Below are 15876 nucleotides of genomic sequence, written 5' to 3'. Positions count from 1 at the left end.
AGACCTTTTTTAAGACCCTTGCCATACATCTTAAGACCTCATCGCCACTTGGAGTTTTAACCGGTTACCTTGACAACACACTTTACCTCACATTGACTATATACAGTATTGATTGTCCTTCCTCCTTATCTTCCAACCATTTGGACGCAGACTTGCATTTCCCCATAACGATGTTGTTTAACAACCGGCGTAAACGGACCTTCGCGCGCTATCAAGCAGTGAGCGTGCGATGTCCTGTTCAGATGACGTCAAATCCAACGGGATGCCATAAATAAACTACACAGAATCACACTACACACCTACGCAATGATTACATTCAGGCAGACTGTAGAATACAACCTCTTTGGACCATTTATATACTTATTGAAAACAAGCTGCAAAATGTAATACCTTGGAAAATGCCGTTTAATACTTTTTAATAGCCTTAATTTTCGCTAAATTGATTTATCAACTTGTAATACTTTTTAAGACCCCGCGGACACCCTGTTTAAATAAATAAACAAACAAACAAACTGAATCTGTGATTTCAAGTAGAACATCTTTGGTAGCTTCAAGGAATAGATTCATGTTTTGGGAAATATGCTTTAGAGCTGCAACGGTCATTTTTCCTCTTACTCTTTACACTTTTACTTTTGTACGAATTAAACAAACAACGTGTTAATAAGTTTGATTTCGAGGCGCAGAGAGAAGGATTTTCTTACCTTTGAGCAGTTGGTCTCTCTTCTAACTCCTAGCATTGAAGCATACACGCATGTTTCCCAAAATGTAAAACTACTCCATGCACCCGTGGGCATTACTAGCATTTTTGGTGTTTAAACAAGACATTTTTGGGGGGAAATATATGTTATTTCTTAGTTTCCACTTGAGGCATTGCTGCTGTAATATAATGCATTGCAGTGTTTGATGCCCTAAAATCAATATTGTTGCTAATCATCGACCTAACCAAGAGAGTGGAAAAGAATCAAAAGAAACTAGCATTTAGGATACAGAATATTAGTCATGTTTTGTTGTTTTTTCCCCATTAAAAAGTAGTGGCCTTTGTTAACAAACGGGCATTAAAAGGGCAAACAACTCCAAAATAAAAGGAATATTTGGTCATTTTGTTCGGATCAGGGGAGTACAGGTTCAAACCCCACTGCAGTCAGCATGTCGTTGTGTCCCTGGGCAAGACACTGCGCCCCACATTGCTCCTGTGGGGATTGTCCACAGTATTGAGTATGTAACGCAGCGTCCACACGGCAGCGTGCGTTGAAGCTTGTCAACAGGCGTGTCTGAAGCTCGACCAACAACCAATCACATGAATCTCCCGCCCCGGCCACACAAGCACGCGGTTTGAATGGCTAGAGCTTGTACTGGCATATGATTTGATTGGCTGACGTCGAAGCTTGAAAAGTTGAACTTTTGAAGCGAGCAAAGCGAAGCGACGGAACCACAATGCAGTTCGGCAAAGCGTGACGTCACCCCATTCAAAGTGAATGGGAAGAAGCGTTGAAGCTGCCGTGTGGACGGGCCGTAAGTCGCTTTGGATAAAAGCGTCTAACAAGTAACATGTAATGTAATGAGTAATACAGAACGTGAGATGCTGGAGGTGCAAACATGTCACAACATTCAAATGATAAATAACTAAAACTCACAGTAAATTCCCTGAGGTATAAGTATAAGTATAAAGTGCAGCTACTTGTCCCCACAGTAGTGGCCTCAGTTCTTCGGAGGCAACTGACTCGGGTCCTCTGCAAAGGGAAGAGCTGAAAAAAACACAGGTGTAAATAATAATAAAGTTAATGTATTATTTGATTTTCTGAGTTTGTTTTAAACCACATACAATACTTATTATTAGTTTTCCAGACAACAGACAAGCGTCACATACAAATCACATCACGCAAAAGAAGTGAAATAAACTTAAAGGGTTAAAAAGACTAATTTTTACAAATGTTATTACATTTCTGGACACCAAAACCTGATTTTAATTTAATACAGACCATTGTAGCCACATCTCTTTTACATTTACCATCATACAACTCAATTTACGCTTTATTTCCTTACATTTTGTTAACGTTACTGGCTCCTTCAATACTTTTATATTTTCATTTAAGCTTTGAAACACTGAAACTAGTTTTTTAACATGGTTTATTTAATTATTTTTTAATAACGTATGTGTGCATTTTTATTCCATATGCAAGTCTACTCTTTGTCCCTTTGCCTATATCTGCAACATGTCCCTAAACACTGTAACGTCCCCGCTGCAGGACAGTTAAAGGGTTTCTGATTCGTCCAGATATTCATAGGAACACAGAACTAACTGAGCCCTGTCTGTTTCAAGAGGCCTTTCTCTGAATACAGAAAGGACTTTGCTGACAAAGTGACAAACTGTGGTCATTCTCTAATGGTTTTCACTTTGCATAAGTGGGCTATTAGTCCGACTGCAGTGAGAAGATTTGTGTTCGGGACTCTAATTACATTGCATTGGCACTTTGAGGGACTGAAAGACTTTCATTTAAACAGATTGGGCTCTAAAGGGGCCTACACACCAAACTGACACCAAAGAACACGTCCCGACAGAACCCGACTGCTGTGTCGCCTCACGTCTCCTGCGTCTTGGCCAACAGTCGCACTGGAACACACCGCAAAGACTTCAGCCGACGGCCAAGTAGCACGTACGAACTGCGCATGCGTGAGTGGCAATAACTCTCCTTACCAGCAGGCGGCGGTAGTGTGTATTCGTCATTCAAAAGAGGCAACAACCGGAAGACAGACTGCGTGATACACCGAGAGAAGAAGAACAGACTGCGTGATATAAACAAACAACAAATAGCGTGTGCGTTCCATTTTCACTCTACAACGAGAAGCTCATGGGGCTTTCCCGAACCTGTGTCGAGAGCTGGAGTTAAATGAAATCTCAGATTTGCCTTCTTAATAGTTTGTTTGGGTCCCTCACTTCCGTTTCGCTTCCCATGCACTGGTTCGCTAAGCTGAACAGCCAATCAGAGAGATTTCTTTGGCCGACAGCCTTTAGCCAACAGCCTACTGATTCAACATACCACACACCAATCTGAGTAGGGCGACACGACGCTCATCAACGGCCCGACATATATCGACATCTATCGACGGTCGAAATCGGCTTGGTGTGTAAGGACCTTAAGGGGCAGCAGTAACATCACTAAAATACTCACTTTTTAGGATAATATGGTGAACATGTACACATCCAGCAGGTACAGAGCAACATTAGCATTACATCAGAGTCACATTTCGGTGCACTTGCAGAATGTAAGTCTAATTTTCACGTCTTTTTTTAGTCTCTACTTTGCCCTACCTGACTCCTGAGGAAAATATCAGGCTTTTTACCAGAAAAATAGTTTCCCAATGTTCAGCAGCTAGTAAACATCTTTGTCTTTCTGCTGTTCGGTGCAAAACAGGGAGCTTACAGTTCAATTTTAACCCGAACAGTTTGAAGCTTTTACATGTCTGGTGGTGAAGTTGGTTTATTTTTAAGTAATATTTTTAGTTAGAAATTATGATTTTAAAATGTGGGTAGATTATCTTGTGGAATCATTAAAAAATGATGCCACAGAGCTTTGTTTTTTTAACAATAATCTAAAAGTAATACATTTTCACTTTGTTGAGGAAAACCAGGGTTATGAGAACTTCCTGGGTTGGGAAACAGAAATACGTCAACACTGCTGAACACTATAACAACCTATAATATGAATGGAAAACTCAATCAGCTTGTGCAATACCAATTATGTGCAATATATATATATATATATATATGCCGTTAATAACTGTGCAATATATACCTGGCTGCTATATCTCAGAATTGTTACAGGATGTGTATTTTGTAAATTGTGTAATTTTTCTTTTGTTTCTTTAAAGTGGACCTATCATGCTATATTTGAATAATATAGTGTAGGACCATACCTATATAAGGCATATTTATACATTTTTTTTTTCAAAATACCAAACAGATCATGCATTTTAGCCATGCCTCATTTTGCTCAATTTGACATTTTTTAGCTCTGTTTTAGCAAGGGCAGATTCTGTGAGAACAGCACCACCTACAGGCCTGGCATATGTACTACAGCGTCTCCAGCGCTTTCGAACGGCAATGGCCGTGGCTGTCTCCTCCTGATTGGTGGAGTTGGCCCAATAGCCGTAGCGCCACCGTCCTGACGTCAGGACAGTGTTCAAATCTGGATCAGTTTTTATCAGATCCGTTGCAGGCCCTTTTTTAGAGATTTGGGTATGGAGGAAAATAGAGAGGGTTGTGTTTTCTGACACTTGGTGAGTTCCCTGGAACACCGGGGACACATATTCATGTATAAAAGACGTACAAAAGTGCATTTTGCATGATAGGTCCCCTTTAATATGTTTTAAGCTTCTTGGTTAACATTAAGCTGTCTTTGGCTCTTTTCTTGCTGTAACAAATGCAAATGTCCCCTCTGTGGGACGAATAAAGGTATTCTGATTCTGTTTCACTCACGGTTCTGAAAATGCTGCGCTGTATATCTGGTGAGGAGGATCCCAAATCCTTCAATGAGGGCGAGCAGAATCCCCCCCATCATGGCCGAGCCCACCATGGTCAACGGCCCACCTGCAGACAAACACATTCAACAACATGAGGTGTACAATAATAATGAGTCCATCACCTTGATTCATCAGCAGCCAAACACGTAATGCCCCCAGACCAGAAAGATCTCGTATGTTTTATACATGTAAAACACACACGAACATATACACTTCAAACAGGATACGTGGCAGAGATGTTCTAACCTTATACAGTCATATATGTTGCATCCTCTGTCTCCTCTGAGTTTTACATGATCCCAGATTTCATGACCGTATTTAGCAGCTACCACACATGCTAATGTGTACGACTGCTGGTGAAGACTTCAGCTGATTGCCTATGGGCCCTTTTCCTATAAACTAAATGAATAACACATTGTTTATTATAGATTATCTTAAAGGTCCCATGTCATGCTTTTCCGGTTATTACCCGTCCCCTTGTGTGTTATGTAGCTTTTTCTTCATGTAAACGGTCTGCAAAGTCACAAACCCTCAAAGTACACCCTGTAGCGAGTAAAACTCTAACACAGAAAAGACCTGTCTACAGTATGCTGCCCCAGAACGCCTCGTTGGAGATTTCTCTTTTTCCATTTATTTCTTCCTGGTACCAAGTGACGTAACGACGACCAAATGGACCAATCCGCGGAGTTCCGCACACTCACTCACTCAGCCTTATCTTTTCTCAGCCGCGGCTCTGCGGATCTCTCGAATCTGAGTTCTGCGGTGTCTCGCTGTGTCGCAGACCCCACGCAGCAACCAGGAAACAACACCAGTAATCCAGCTCACACTGGCCGCTCCTCGAGCCTCAAAGGGCGGAGCAGCGAGCCGCGCAACGTCCCGCCAACACGGCACCCAGACCCCACTCAGCATTCTCATCTGTTTGTCATTACTGGTGTCATTTTCTGGTTGCTAACAAACACCATTGTAACACATAATCACTGATGTTCATCTGTAACGGTGGTGGACTCATCAGAACAGAGTGGGCGAGCCGACCAATCAGAGCACAGTGGGCTCATAGGGAGGAGGGGCAGGAGATCCAACAAGCCGTGTAGGACAGAGAGTGAATACACATACTTTACAGAGATGCTATATGAGAAACCAATGTGAGTTTGGAACATTGAACAATGTAAATCTATTCTAGTAGACCTCAACAATGGAATTATGATCAGTAGAAATGGCCATGTCATGGGACCTTTAACATGTTGATGTGGTCAGATAATTTAGCTTTCTCTGAACTCCCTCTTACTGCGAGCGGCCAGGATGGCTCCGGTCAGCGCGCCGCTGGTTATCGAGTTCCACGGATCCTCTTTCCCTCTCAGACGAACCAAACCACAGTCGATGGTGGAGAAGAGACCGCCCCATACAGCAAAGCTACCTGAAAAACAACCAAAAAACACATGGCTCAATGTATGTTTTTAGTTTTAGGACACAATATCAAACCTGGTCTGTAGCATCCTAATATAACCAACTCTTTTCACAGGTCTTCATTTAATACGCACGCATGCACCTGTAATTTAACTTCTATTGTAGTAATGTGAGCTTTTTTTGTGTTTTTGTCTGGTTTAAAGTTTTCGACCCTGCCTGGTTCGTTTGTTAATGATTTCTACATTACGTTTGTACTGTGTTGAGGGATATTTTTTTTAACCTAAATAATCTTTTAGTCTGGTTTTGTTTCATCATTTTCTAGAAGGTTAAAGGTCTTTGTTATTTTTGCTCAAATATGTTTAAAACGGAGATGATATACAGTATTTTTGACACACAGGAACGTCAACCTCAGTCGAGCTGACATAGCGTATTAAGTCTAGTTTCTTACAGTTATTTAAATCAGGAGCTGTTCAATTTCAAAAAAGAGAAAAAATTGTCCGTACTAGGATTTCATAGAATATTGAATAAACAAGACAATAGACCTTAACTTATATTAAAGGTAAGAAACTCTTTAACGCTAAGATGTTTGCTTCAAGTTTATTAAAACTCCAAGAGCTACAGTTATAGAAGATATTCATAAAAAAAAACTTCCTCACCTCCAATCTGCGGAGCTCTGACTCTCACTGCGTTTGCACTTCCTCTCAGTCTGTGTCCGACACCCTGAAATATTAAAGCTATGTTTAATACCGCCTTTAAAACAACACAATGAGGCTCATCATAATTGTTATTATGTTGTGGTGTACTCACAGCGGGGGCATTACGAAAGCCCTTGATGGCCTGGAACACCCCTCCTCCAATAGTGCCCATAGTGAAAGCCCCCCCACAGTCATCCACTACCCTCCAGGGACTGCATTAAGGAAGAGGGGGAGACAATGGAAGATACGATGAAGTATGTTATCGGATCAGCTGGAAAATGCATCATCACAAAGCTGGAAAAAGGGCTGTCTTTCTGAGAAACTCTTCAAATATAGCGATACGTGGTTCTCACATGACGGCGACAAAGCTACAGAACATATGAATCTTAAAACATACTAATAATGTAATATAACACTGTGCAATATATACATTTAAGGGTCATTCCAGAATTGGAGGACAATTTAGACACCAACATTTTTGAAAAATGAACCTTTTATTTTATAATTTTTTTTAATGTATTTAGGAAAAACAGATAATAAACCATCAATAAAAGTGACTTGCCCAGCTACATGTAAGGCATCAAATGTATATTTTCCAATGAAGAATTAACCCTGTTACTCTAATTATAGTAACAGGGTTGAACATCAATGCTAATGTTAGCTTTAACCTCAGGAATTATTGCTAGATGTAGCATGTAATGCTACTTTCAAGGCAAGGACAAACTTGGATATTTAATGAAAGAAAGATAACTTTGAAATGAATATGCTTTATTCTGATAATATGAGTAACAGGGTTGAGTGGGTGAGAGTGCCACACTCTTTTAAGACTGAAAAGATTGTAAAAATATGAAAAATAAAAGAGAGGACTTAGTTTTGGGATGTTTCTCAATGTTGAGGAAGACTGCTCCAGAGCCACTATTTCAAGCATACTACGTCATCGAGTGCCGCCGAAGGACTGTTCCAATGTCCAGCATACTTGGAATTCTACTGAGGTCAGCGTACTTTCGAGGCTGCACATGTGTAGACTCCGCAGTCTTAAAATCCCCACAATGCTTTGCGCACGGACCAATTTCCAAATCTTTGGCGGAAATCGCACTCCATTTAAGGCCTCGCATATGACGCACACCTGTTAGCCTGTTCCACAAGTGTGCAGGTGTGCGTCATATGAGAGGCCCCGCCTTACATTTTCCGCCACAGATTTGGGGAAATTGGTCCGTGCGCAAAGCATTGTGGGGATTTTAAGACCGCGGAGTCTACACATGTGCAGCCTCGAAATTTCTCCAAACGAAGGACGCCGGGCTCGGTAGAATTCCAAGTATGCTGGACATTGGAACAGTGGGTGTTTCTCAATGTCGAGTACGCTTGCTTGGTAGCACATGTCTTCCGAGCATCTTGCTTCAGAAGCGAGGCAAGAATACTTCCTAGCCTCGGAAAACGAAGAATGGAACAGGCTAGCAAGTGTGCAGGTGTGCGTCATATGAGAGGCCCCGCCTTACATTTTCCGCCACAGATTTGGGGAAATTGGTCCGTGCGCAAAGCATTGTGGGGATTTTAAGACCGCGGAGTCTACACATGTGCAGCCTCGAAATTTCTCCAAACGAAGTATGCCGTAAGTAGTTTTTTCACTTTCTCTGCCAATCTAAAAAGGTTTGGGTAACAGGGTTGAACGCATGTTGAGGGACACACCTTATGTGCAAGATTACTGTTATTTAAAATATGTTATAATTTAACAAATATATTTTACCATTACAAGAGACATATATCAATAGAATAATACCAAAAAAAGTAAATAAAATCCCTATTTTAAATGTTATATTTGACATGCAAGTTGGTCACCACCAAGAAGCGGGGACAAGAGAAAGGGGCCATTTTAGGGGGGGTTCGAGAGCTATTTGATAATTTAAATAATATTTTGAAACCACTTTTTCTACAACTTTATATACATTTTGTCTCAAGACAAGTATGTTTAACACAACAAGTGCATGTTTTAGCTTTTTGGGCATGGAGTATTAGATTTTTGTTATATATTCTGGAATGACCCTTAAAACTAGTAATTATAGTATTTACTATATGTACAGCAAAAGGTGCATAGCAGGTAAAAGCAATGAGTAGCAGAAAGTGACATAAATAACATATTACATTATTGAGACCTTGTAAAAAACTATTGTTGTATTTATAAAACAGGAAGCTGTACCTGAGTAAATAAAGATATATATTTTATCTTTACTTGAGTCCTACTCTCTGGTACTTTTAATGAAGTACAAGATCAAAATGTAGCTTCAGTTTCTCTGTTTAACTGCCCACAGCTTTATCTATTTATACCTATGATTTATACCCATTAGCCTCCACTAAGCTAACATGCTAACACGCAGAGAGCCTCTAACAACATCTATACCATGAATACAAGAAGACCAAACATTATCCGAGGTTAAAACATTTAAATTAACATCGAAAACGACATGTTTTAAAAAAAATAAAACTAATCTCACCAGGGTTCACGAGCATACTCCTCCATCTTTGTTGTCGTCAGGGAAACAACGGTACTACGTCATCACTGCGCGCGCGCTGTTTGCTGTTGTGGGAAGTCTCCTCGAGATCACAGAGGCGATTTTATACGAAATAAAAGGTAATGTTTGTCTTATTTCATTACTTTAACTCACAGTATACGTGTAGGTGTTTAGTGGTAGTGTATGTATAGGGGTATATACGAAAACAACAGGTGTGTGTGTTGGTTTAATCTCCCAGTTTCTTCCTCACCAAGCGGGGCGCTTTTAAATGGAGAATGCATCCTTAATTTATAAATAAGACTTTGACCAAACCTGATAAGCTAAAAGAGACACAAGCTAACATGTTAGATGGGGGCTCACAGAGGTACGAAAGCATGCAGAAGAGACCAGAACCAGAACCTTGCTGTATTTCTGTTGTTATAGACAGTGGCGTGTGCACACCTTTTTCACTGGGAGGACCCAAGTGTGGCACTGACATCTTATTAGTATTTATCTTAGTATTTATTAATTCTTTCTGACATGTATATAGTTGACTTCATCTGCATTTCTTGCACATTGGTCTCGCACTATTTTGGGCTTCCACTCATGCTGCACCTATAAGCCTTATCACATACATAAACAAAGGGTTAATCAACTACAGGGAACAAGAAACATGAAAGAACATATTAATACAAATAAAGCTCTGTTGGCTTCATTATTTGGGGTATTTCGCTCTGATGCACCCCTCTCATCTTCCTCCTCATCTCTTCTTCAGATGCCTCTTCCTGCAGCGCTGCTCGCCCGCCTGGCAAAGAGAGGGATCGTCAAACCTTCAGACCAAGGTAAAACATTTGAAAAAACCCTTTGGGAGTATTAGCATTCATATATATTTTTTATTTTTCAACAACTTTTCTTCTCCATTTCCTCCAGAGGGAGATGAGGAGATTATTGCTGAAGATTACGACGACAACAACGTAGATTATGAATCCACCAGAGTGGAGAATCTGCCAACAAACTGGTATAAAGTGTTCGACCCTGCCTGGTACGTTTGTTAATGATTTTGACAATTTCCTACTGTTCATTAAAAAAGCATTTACATACCTCGACATCTTTATGGCTGGTATTCTTTAAAGGTCCCCTATTATGCAACATCCACTTGTTCATGTCTTTTCTACATCACCATGTGTCCCCTCTTCTTCATGTCTCTTCTACATCAACATGTGTCCCCTCTTCTTCATGTCTCTTCTACATCAACATGTGTCCCCTCTTCTTCATGTCTCTTCTACATCACCATGTGTCCCCTCTTGTTCATGTCTCTTCTACATCAACATGTGTCCCCTCTTCTTCATGTCTCTTCTACATCACCATGTGTCCCCTCTTCTTCATGTCTCTTCTACATCAACATGTGTCCCCTCTTCTTCATGTCTCTTCTACATCAACATGTGTCCCCTCTTCTTCATGTCTCTTCTACATCAACATGTGTCCCCTCTTCTTCATGTCTCTTCTACATCAACATGTGTCCCCTCTTCTTCATGTCTCTTCTACATCACCATGTGTCCCCTCTTCTTCATGTCTCTTCTACATCAACATGTGTCCCCTCTTCTTCATGTCTCTTCTACATCAACATGTGTCCCCTCTTCTTCATGTCTCTTCTACATCAACATGTGTCCCCTCTTCTTCATGTCTCTTCTACATCAACATGTGTCCCCTCTTCTTCATGTCTCTTCTACATCAACATGTGTCCCCTCTTCTTCATGTCTCTTCTACATCAACATGTGTCCCCTCTTCTTCATGTCTCTTCTACATCAACATGTGTCCCCTCTTCTTCATGTCTCTTCTACATCAACATGTGTCCCCTCTTCTTCATGTCTCTTCTACATCAACATGTGTCCCCTCTGTGTAAAGAGACTCTGAAAGTTTCAGGAACAAAGATTCTCTCTCTTTTTGTCCTGATCCATTTCTATATAAACCTGTCTGAAAATGAGCTGATCAGATTTCGGCCACTTTGTGATGTCATAACGATGTTTTGGCTTGTGTAACCATTAGCCAATCACCAACCAAGGTAACCCCCCCCCCCCCCCACCTTATCACCTGAATCTCCTCCTAGAGCACCAGTAGGCGCTTTCACACCGGAGTACTTTTCCCGTTTAGTTCCGATAGTTCCTGAGATTTTGCGTTCACACCAAAAAGAGAACTTAGTTCATGAGAACTTTTACCCCCTTTTTAGTCCCTGCTAGAGAGGTGGTACTTTCCTGGGGAGAAAAAAGTACCAATTTCTGATTGGCTGGGCGAATTGCAAACCACGCCCCGTAAAACTCTGAAAGGTTTTTTGAAGCCGCCATTGTATTTGCTGGCATTAGCATTATTAGCATTAGCATTAGTCCCACGCACCAACGGAGAGAGAATAACTTATGGCAACACAAAAAAAAACATGGGAGCGGTGGAGATGAGGAGGTGTCGGCGTTCTGACGATTTACTCGGAAGGCTTCAGTTGAAGCTGCTGGGAGTCCCAGCAGCTTCAACTGAAGCCAGTCCCCAACTCCGGGGACTTCCTGCCGGGGACTTGGTACTTGGTGTGAAAGCGGCTATTGTGTTATTTTTAACCAAATATCTCTCAGAGGGGCGTGGGGAGTGGCTCCTTATTTTCATCTAAAGTAACAGACAGAGAATCAGCACTTTGGAAACAGGGCTGAAACAGAGGGGATTATGGGATGTTGCAATGATCTGTTTGGTGTTTCAGCCAATCAGAGACAGGTTCTGTATATATCTGAGACCTATAATATATTGATGAAAAACAGTATAATAGGGGACCTTTAAACATTTTCTAGAGGGTTTAATCTCCCTTTCTTTTTGCTCAAATGTATTTTTAATCGGAAAATAAATTAAATTAATAATATTACTAAATTAAATGATAAACCCTGATTTCAAAAGAAGCTATCTGCAAATTGACTCATTTGATTTGTTTTTTTCTTTACTCCACAGTGGTCTTCCTTATTACTGGAACGCAGAGACCGATCTGGTGGCCTGGCTGTCTCCAAATGACCCAAATACATTGGTGACAAAAGCTGCCAAGAAAATAAGAGGTAAGGCATTTCAAATCCTTCAAACTATATAAAATAACCAAACGCCTGATACATTTTACAGCACAATCAATAGTTTACTTTTCATCCTTTAAGTGCATTTTGTTTACTGCATAAGTAAGTGTGATTTTGAATGCAGGATTTTGATATAATATTAGTACTTCTTCCACCACTGGTTGTAAGTAGTAAAAGTAGCATTACTGCATTTTAAAAGTACTTTGTTACAAGTTAAAGTCCTGCATTCAAACTCTTAAGTAAAAATACAAAAGTATCTGCTTCAAAATATACTTAAAGTACCAGTCAGTCAGAGTTGGGGGTGCGGGGGGGGGGGGTGCTAGTAGCGTCTCTCAGCGGCAAAACTGTGATGCGCTGGGGGGCTAGTGGAGCCTCGCAGCGGAGACACTGTGACGCGCTGGGGGGCTAGTGGAGCCTCGCAGCGGAGAAACTGTGACGCGCTGGGGGGCTAGTGGAGCCTCGCAGCGGAGAAACTGTGACGCGCTGGGGGGCTAGTGGAGCCTCGCAGCAGAGAAACTGTGACGTGCTGGGGGGCGGTGCTAGTGGAGCCTCGCAGCAGAGAAACTGTGACGTGCTGGGGGGCTAGTGGAGCCTCGCAGCGGAGAAACTGTGACGTGCTGGGGGGCTAGTGGAGCCTCGCAGCGGATAAACTGTGGCGCGCTAGGGGGGCTAGTGGAGCCTCGCAGCGGAGACACTGTGGCACACGTACACTGTAGGTGCACCGCGTTTGGGGGTGCGGGTGCTAGTGGAGCCTCGCAGATGGGGGTGCTGCAGCCCCCTCAGCACCCCCCCTTCCCGCGTCCATGTAAAGTACCAAAAGTAAAAGTACTCTTTATGCGTAATGGCCCATTTCAGAGTCATTTATATATTGATTTCCCGGGTTACTTTTAGGATCTTGAAGCTAATTTTAATAACTTTATATACTGCTGCTGGATATCTTGACCTATACATATATGCCAAAGTCTATTTAATAAATGATTTATATTTTGTATAAGCTAATAACATTATTAACATCCTTACTATCATTGATCACTTTTGGCAAATAATCCCAGAGTGCATTTTGTTTTCGGTTTGTTTTCTGACGTTTGCCTTTATTGTGTTTTTGTGGTTCAGCCGAGGTGGTGGAGGAGAGAGTGGAGAGGCCGTTCGAGAAGATAGAGAGAGAGCGGGAGAGAGAGAAGGAGCGGGAGAGGGAACGAGAGAGAGACAGAGACCGAGAGAGGGAGGAGGTGAGGGAGAGAGACCGGAGGAAGCCCAGGAGGGAGGAAATAGCTCCGTACAGCAAGAGCAAAAGAGGTAAAGCTTACATCTTTATCATAAAACACAAACATTTTCAAAGTGATGTTTCTTACATACATGGATCTAACATACTCACTGTCCTTCAGGGAGAAAAGAAGATGAGATGGACCCCATGGATCCCAGTGCTTACTCTGATGCCCCGAGGTACAGTATATTTACAACAAGCTCTTGTCTAAAGAGCACTCCACAAAATGACTATGCCACTTCCATGTAATTGGTAGAGACAGATGGCACACCATAAACGCATTAGAAGCTGAAATATTGTGACTTTCAGGCTCGAAAAACTCTACTCTTCCCACAGTGCGATTTAATACGTCTTTCCATTAAACCCTTCCTGCCTGGGAAACGTCATCTTGATTCAAACTCTACTTCGACACGCTTTTGGTTATAAATAGTCTCCAGGGCCAAAATGAATTATTTTGACCAAGCTTCTCCAGAGTCTAAGAAAAAGTATGAAGCAAGTCCAGCTAACAGATTTTCGATATGTAAAACTGGTATAATTTAAAAGGGATCATTTGAAGTTTGGTCATATGAGGTCATACTACATGACATGTCACTTGTTAGACGCTTTTATCCAAAGCGACTTACATACTCAATACTGTGGGCAATCCCCACAGGAGCAATTTGGGGTGAAGTGTCTCAGGGACACAACGACATGCTGACTGCAGTGGGGTTTGAACCTGTGCTCCCCTAATCCGAACACCAACGCTCTACCCACTGCGCCACATGCCTCCCTACTAAGTGTATGGGTTACTGTAGATGGAGTTTATAGAAAAAGACAGGAGTACCTGCAGGAAGCTAACAATGCACTGCTGTGGACGTATTTAAGACTCCTTCAAAACATTCAAAGTGTACACTAAATGTAGAATATTTTCACAGCTTTACCTTGCCGTCAGAAAGCCCCTTTGACGGGAACTGAAGCTCTCTTTAAAGCTGGCTGTGTAATTTTAGCGTGCAGAACACAGGAGTTGTTGTTCCATTTAAAACTCCAAAGTCGCACAATAACACATACTAACATACTAATAAAGGCATCGGTAGAAAAAGAAACTCCTGTGTTCTGCGATGTAAAATTCCAGTTTTTGTCAATGGAGTCTTGTGGTTTTTGAAGAGAGCATAGATACTGGCAAAGGAAATATTCTAAATACTTAACATTTGAGTGGATATGAACTTTTTAGCTTCCACAAACTGCATCTACTGTAGCTACATTTCCCCTCTGTGTGTGTTAAAGGTCCCCTATTGTGCAAAATCCTCTTCTTCATGTCTCTTCTACATCAACATGTGTCCCCTCTTCTTCATGTCTCTTCTACATCAACATGTGTCCCCTCTTCTTCATGTCTCTTCTACATCAACATGTGTCCCCTCTTCTTCATGTCTCTTCTACATCAACATGTGTCCCCTCTTCTTCATGTCTCTTCTTCATCAACATGTGTCCCCTCTTCTTCATCTCTCTTCTTCATCAACATGTGTCCCCTCTGTGGAAAGAGACTCTGAAAGTTTCAGGAACAAAGATTCTCTCTCTTTTTGTCCTGATCCATTTATATAAAAACCTGTCTGAAAATGAGCTGATCAGATTTTGGCCACTTTATGTCATAACGATGTTTTGTCTTGTATAACCATTAGCCAATCAGCAACCAAGGTAACCCCCCCCCCCCCACCTTATCACCTGAATCTTCTCCTAGAGCACCATTGTGTTCTTTGTAACCAAATATCTCTCAGAGGGGCGTGGGGAGGGGCTCCTTATTTTCATCTAAAGTAACAGACAGAGAATCAGCACTTTTGAAACAGAGGGGATTATGGGATGCTGCAATGATCTGTTTGGTGTTTCAGCCAATCAGAGACAGGCTCTGTATATATCTGAGACCTATAATATATTGATGAGAAACAGTATAATAGGGGACCTTTCATTTAAACAAGCATTTTTCTCTACAGGGGCAATTGGTCGACTGGCTTGCCGAAGCGTAATGAGGCGAAGACGGGGGCCGACACCACGGCGGCGGGGCCTCTGTTCCAGCAGCGGCCGTACCCGAGTCCAGGGGCCGTGCTACGAGCTAACGCAGCTAACCAAATCCCCAAAGAGTAACCAGAGAAACAACTCACAGATCTACGGTGTACAGTTTGTCTTCCTTTGGCCGTTACAGACTGACGGTTATTTAGTTTTCATTCTTAAACCTGTGTCTGGAGTTAAAGTGCATTGACGCTCGTATTAGAACAGTTGTAAATATGTGTTTTATATGACCTGTGATTGACAGTGCCCCTTCATTTGCTAATAAACATTACTGTGACTTTTATTTTGGACTGTTGGTGATACATCTTGTAATAACTTCTGTACAAATAAAGTTCTTGACACTGTTTTATTACAAAATTGCTTTAAAATTC

The 15876-nt window shown here is 41.6% G+C and overlaps 2 protein-coding genes across 3 annotated transcripts; one reads left to right on the top strand and one right to left on the bottom strand.

Moving 5' to 3' along the window:
* Positions 1–1574: 1574 nt before the first annotated feature.
* On the bottom strand, positions 1575–9140 carry timm17b (translocase of inner mitochondrial membrane 17 homolog B (yeast)). 2 transcript variants are annotated; one of them, XM_034124136.1, is made up of 6 exons: positions 9110–9140; positions 6733–6832; positions 6582–6645; positions 5807–5935; positions 4478–4588; positions 1575–1745 (listed from the first exon to the last, which is right to left on the bottom strand). In XM_034124136.1, exons 1-6 carry the CDS (start codon positions 9133–9135, stop codon positions 1699–1701), a joined length of 477 nt encoding a protein of 158 aa, XP_033980027.1. In that variant the 5' UTR covers positions 9136–9140; the 3' UTR covers positions 1575–1698. The 2 variants fall into 2 exon arrangements, with proteins under 2 accessions (XP_033980027.1, XP_033980026.1); XM_034124135.1 differs by having other exon boundaries at positions 6582–6832.
* Positions 9141–9149: 9 nt separating this feature from the next.
* On the top strand, positions 9150–15862 carry pqbp1 (polyglutamine binding protein 1). The gene is made up of 7 exons (XM_034124134.1): positions 9150–9246; positions 9882–9948; positions 10037–10148; positions 12089–12189; positions 13315–13497; positions 13587–13644; positions 15430–15862. Exons 2-7 carry the CDS (start codon positions 9882–9884, stop codon positions 15578–15580), a joined length of 672 nt encoding a protein of 223 aa, XP_033980025.1. The 5' UTR covers positions 9150–9246; the 3' UTR covers positions 15581–15862.
* Positions 15863–15876: the final 14 nt, after the last annotated feature.

The sequence above is a fragment of the Trematomus bernacchii genome, unplaced genomic scaffold (genome assembly GCF_902827165.1).
Source record: "Trematomus bernacchii unplaced genomic scaffold, fTreBer1.1, whole genome shotgun sequence".
NCBI lineage: Eukaryota > Metazoa > Chordata > Actinopteri > Perciformes > Nototheniidae > Trematomus > Trematomus bernacchii.
The sequence above is the reverse complement of the archived record's forward strand: the minus strand, read 5'-3'. Positions and strand labels throughout refer to the sequence as shown.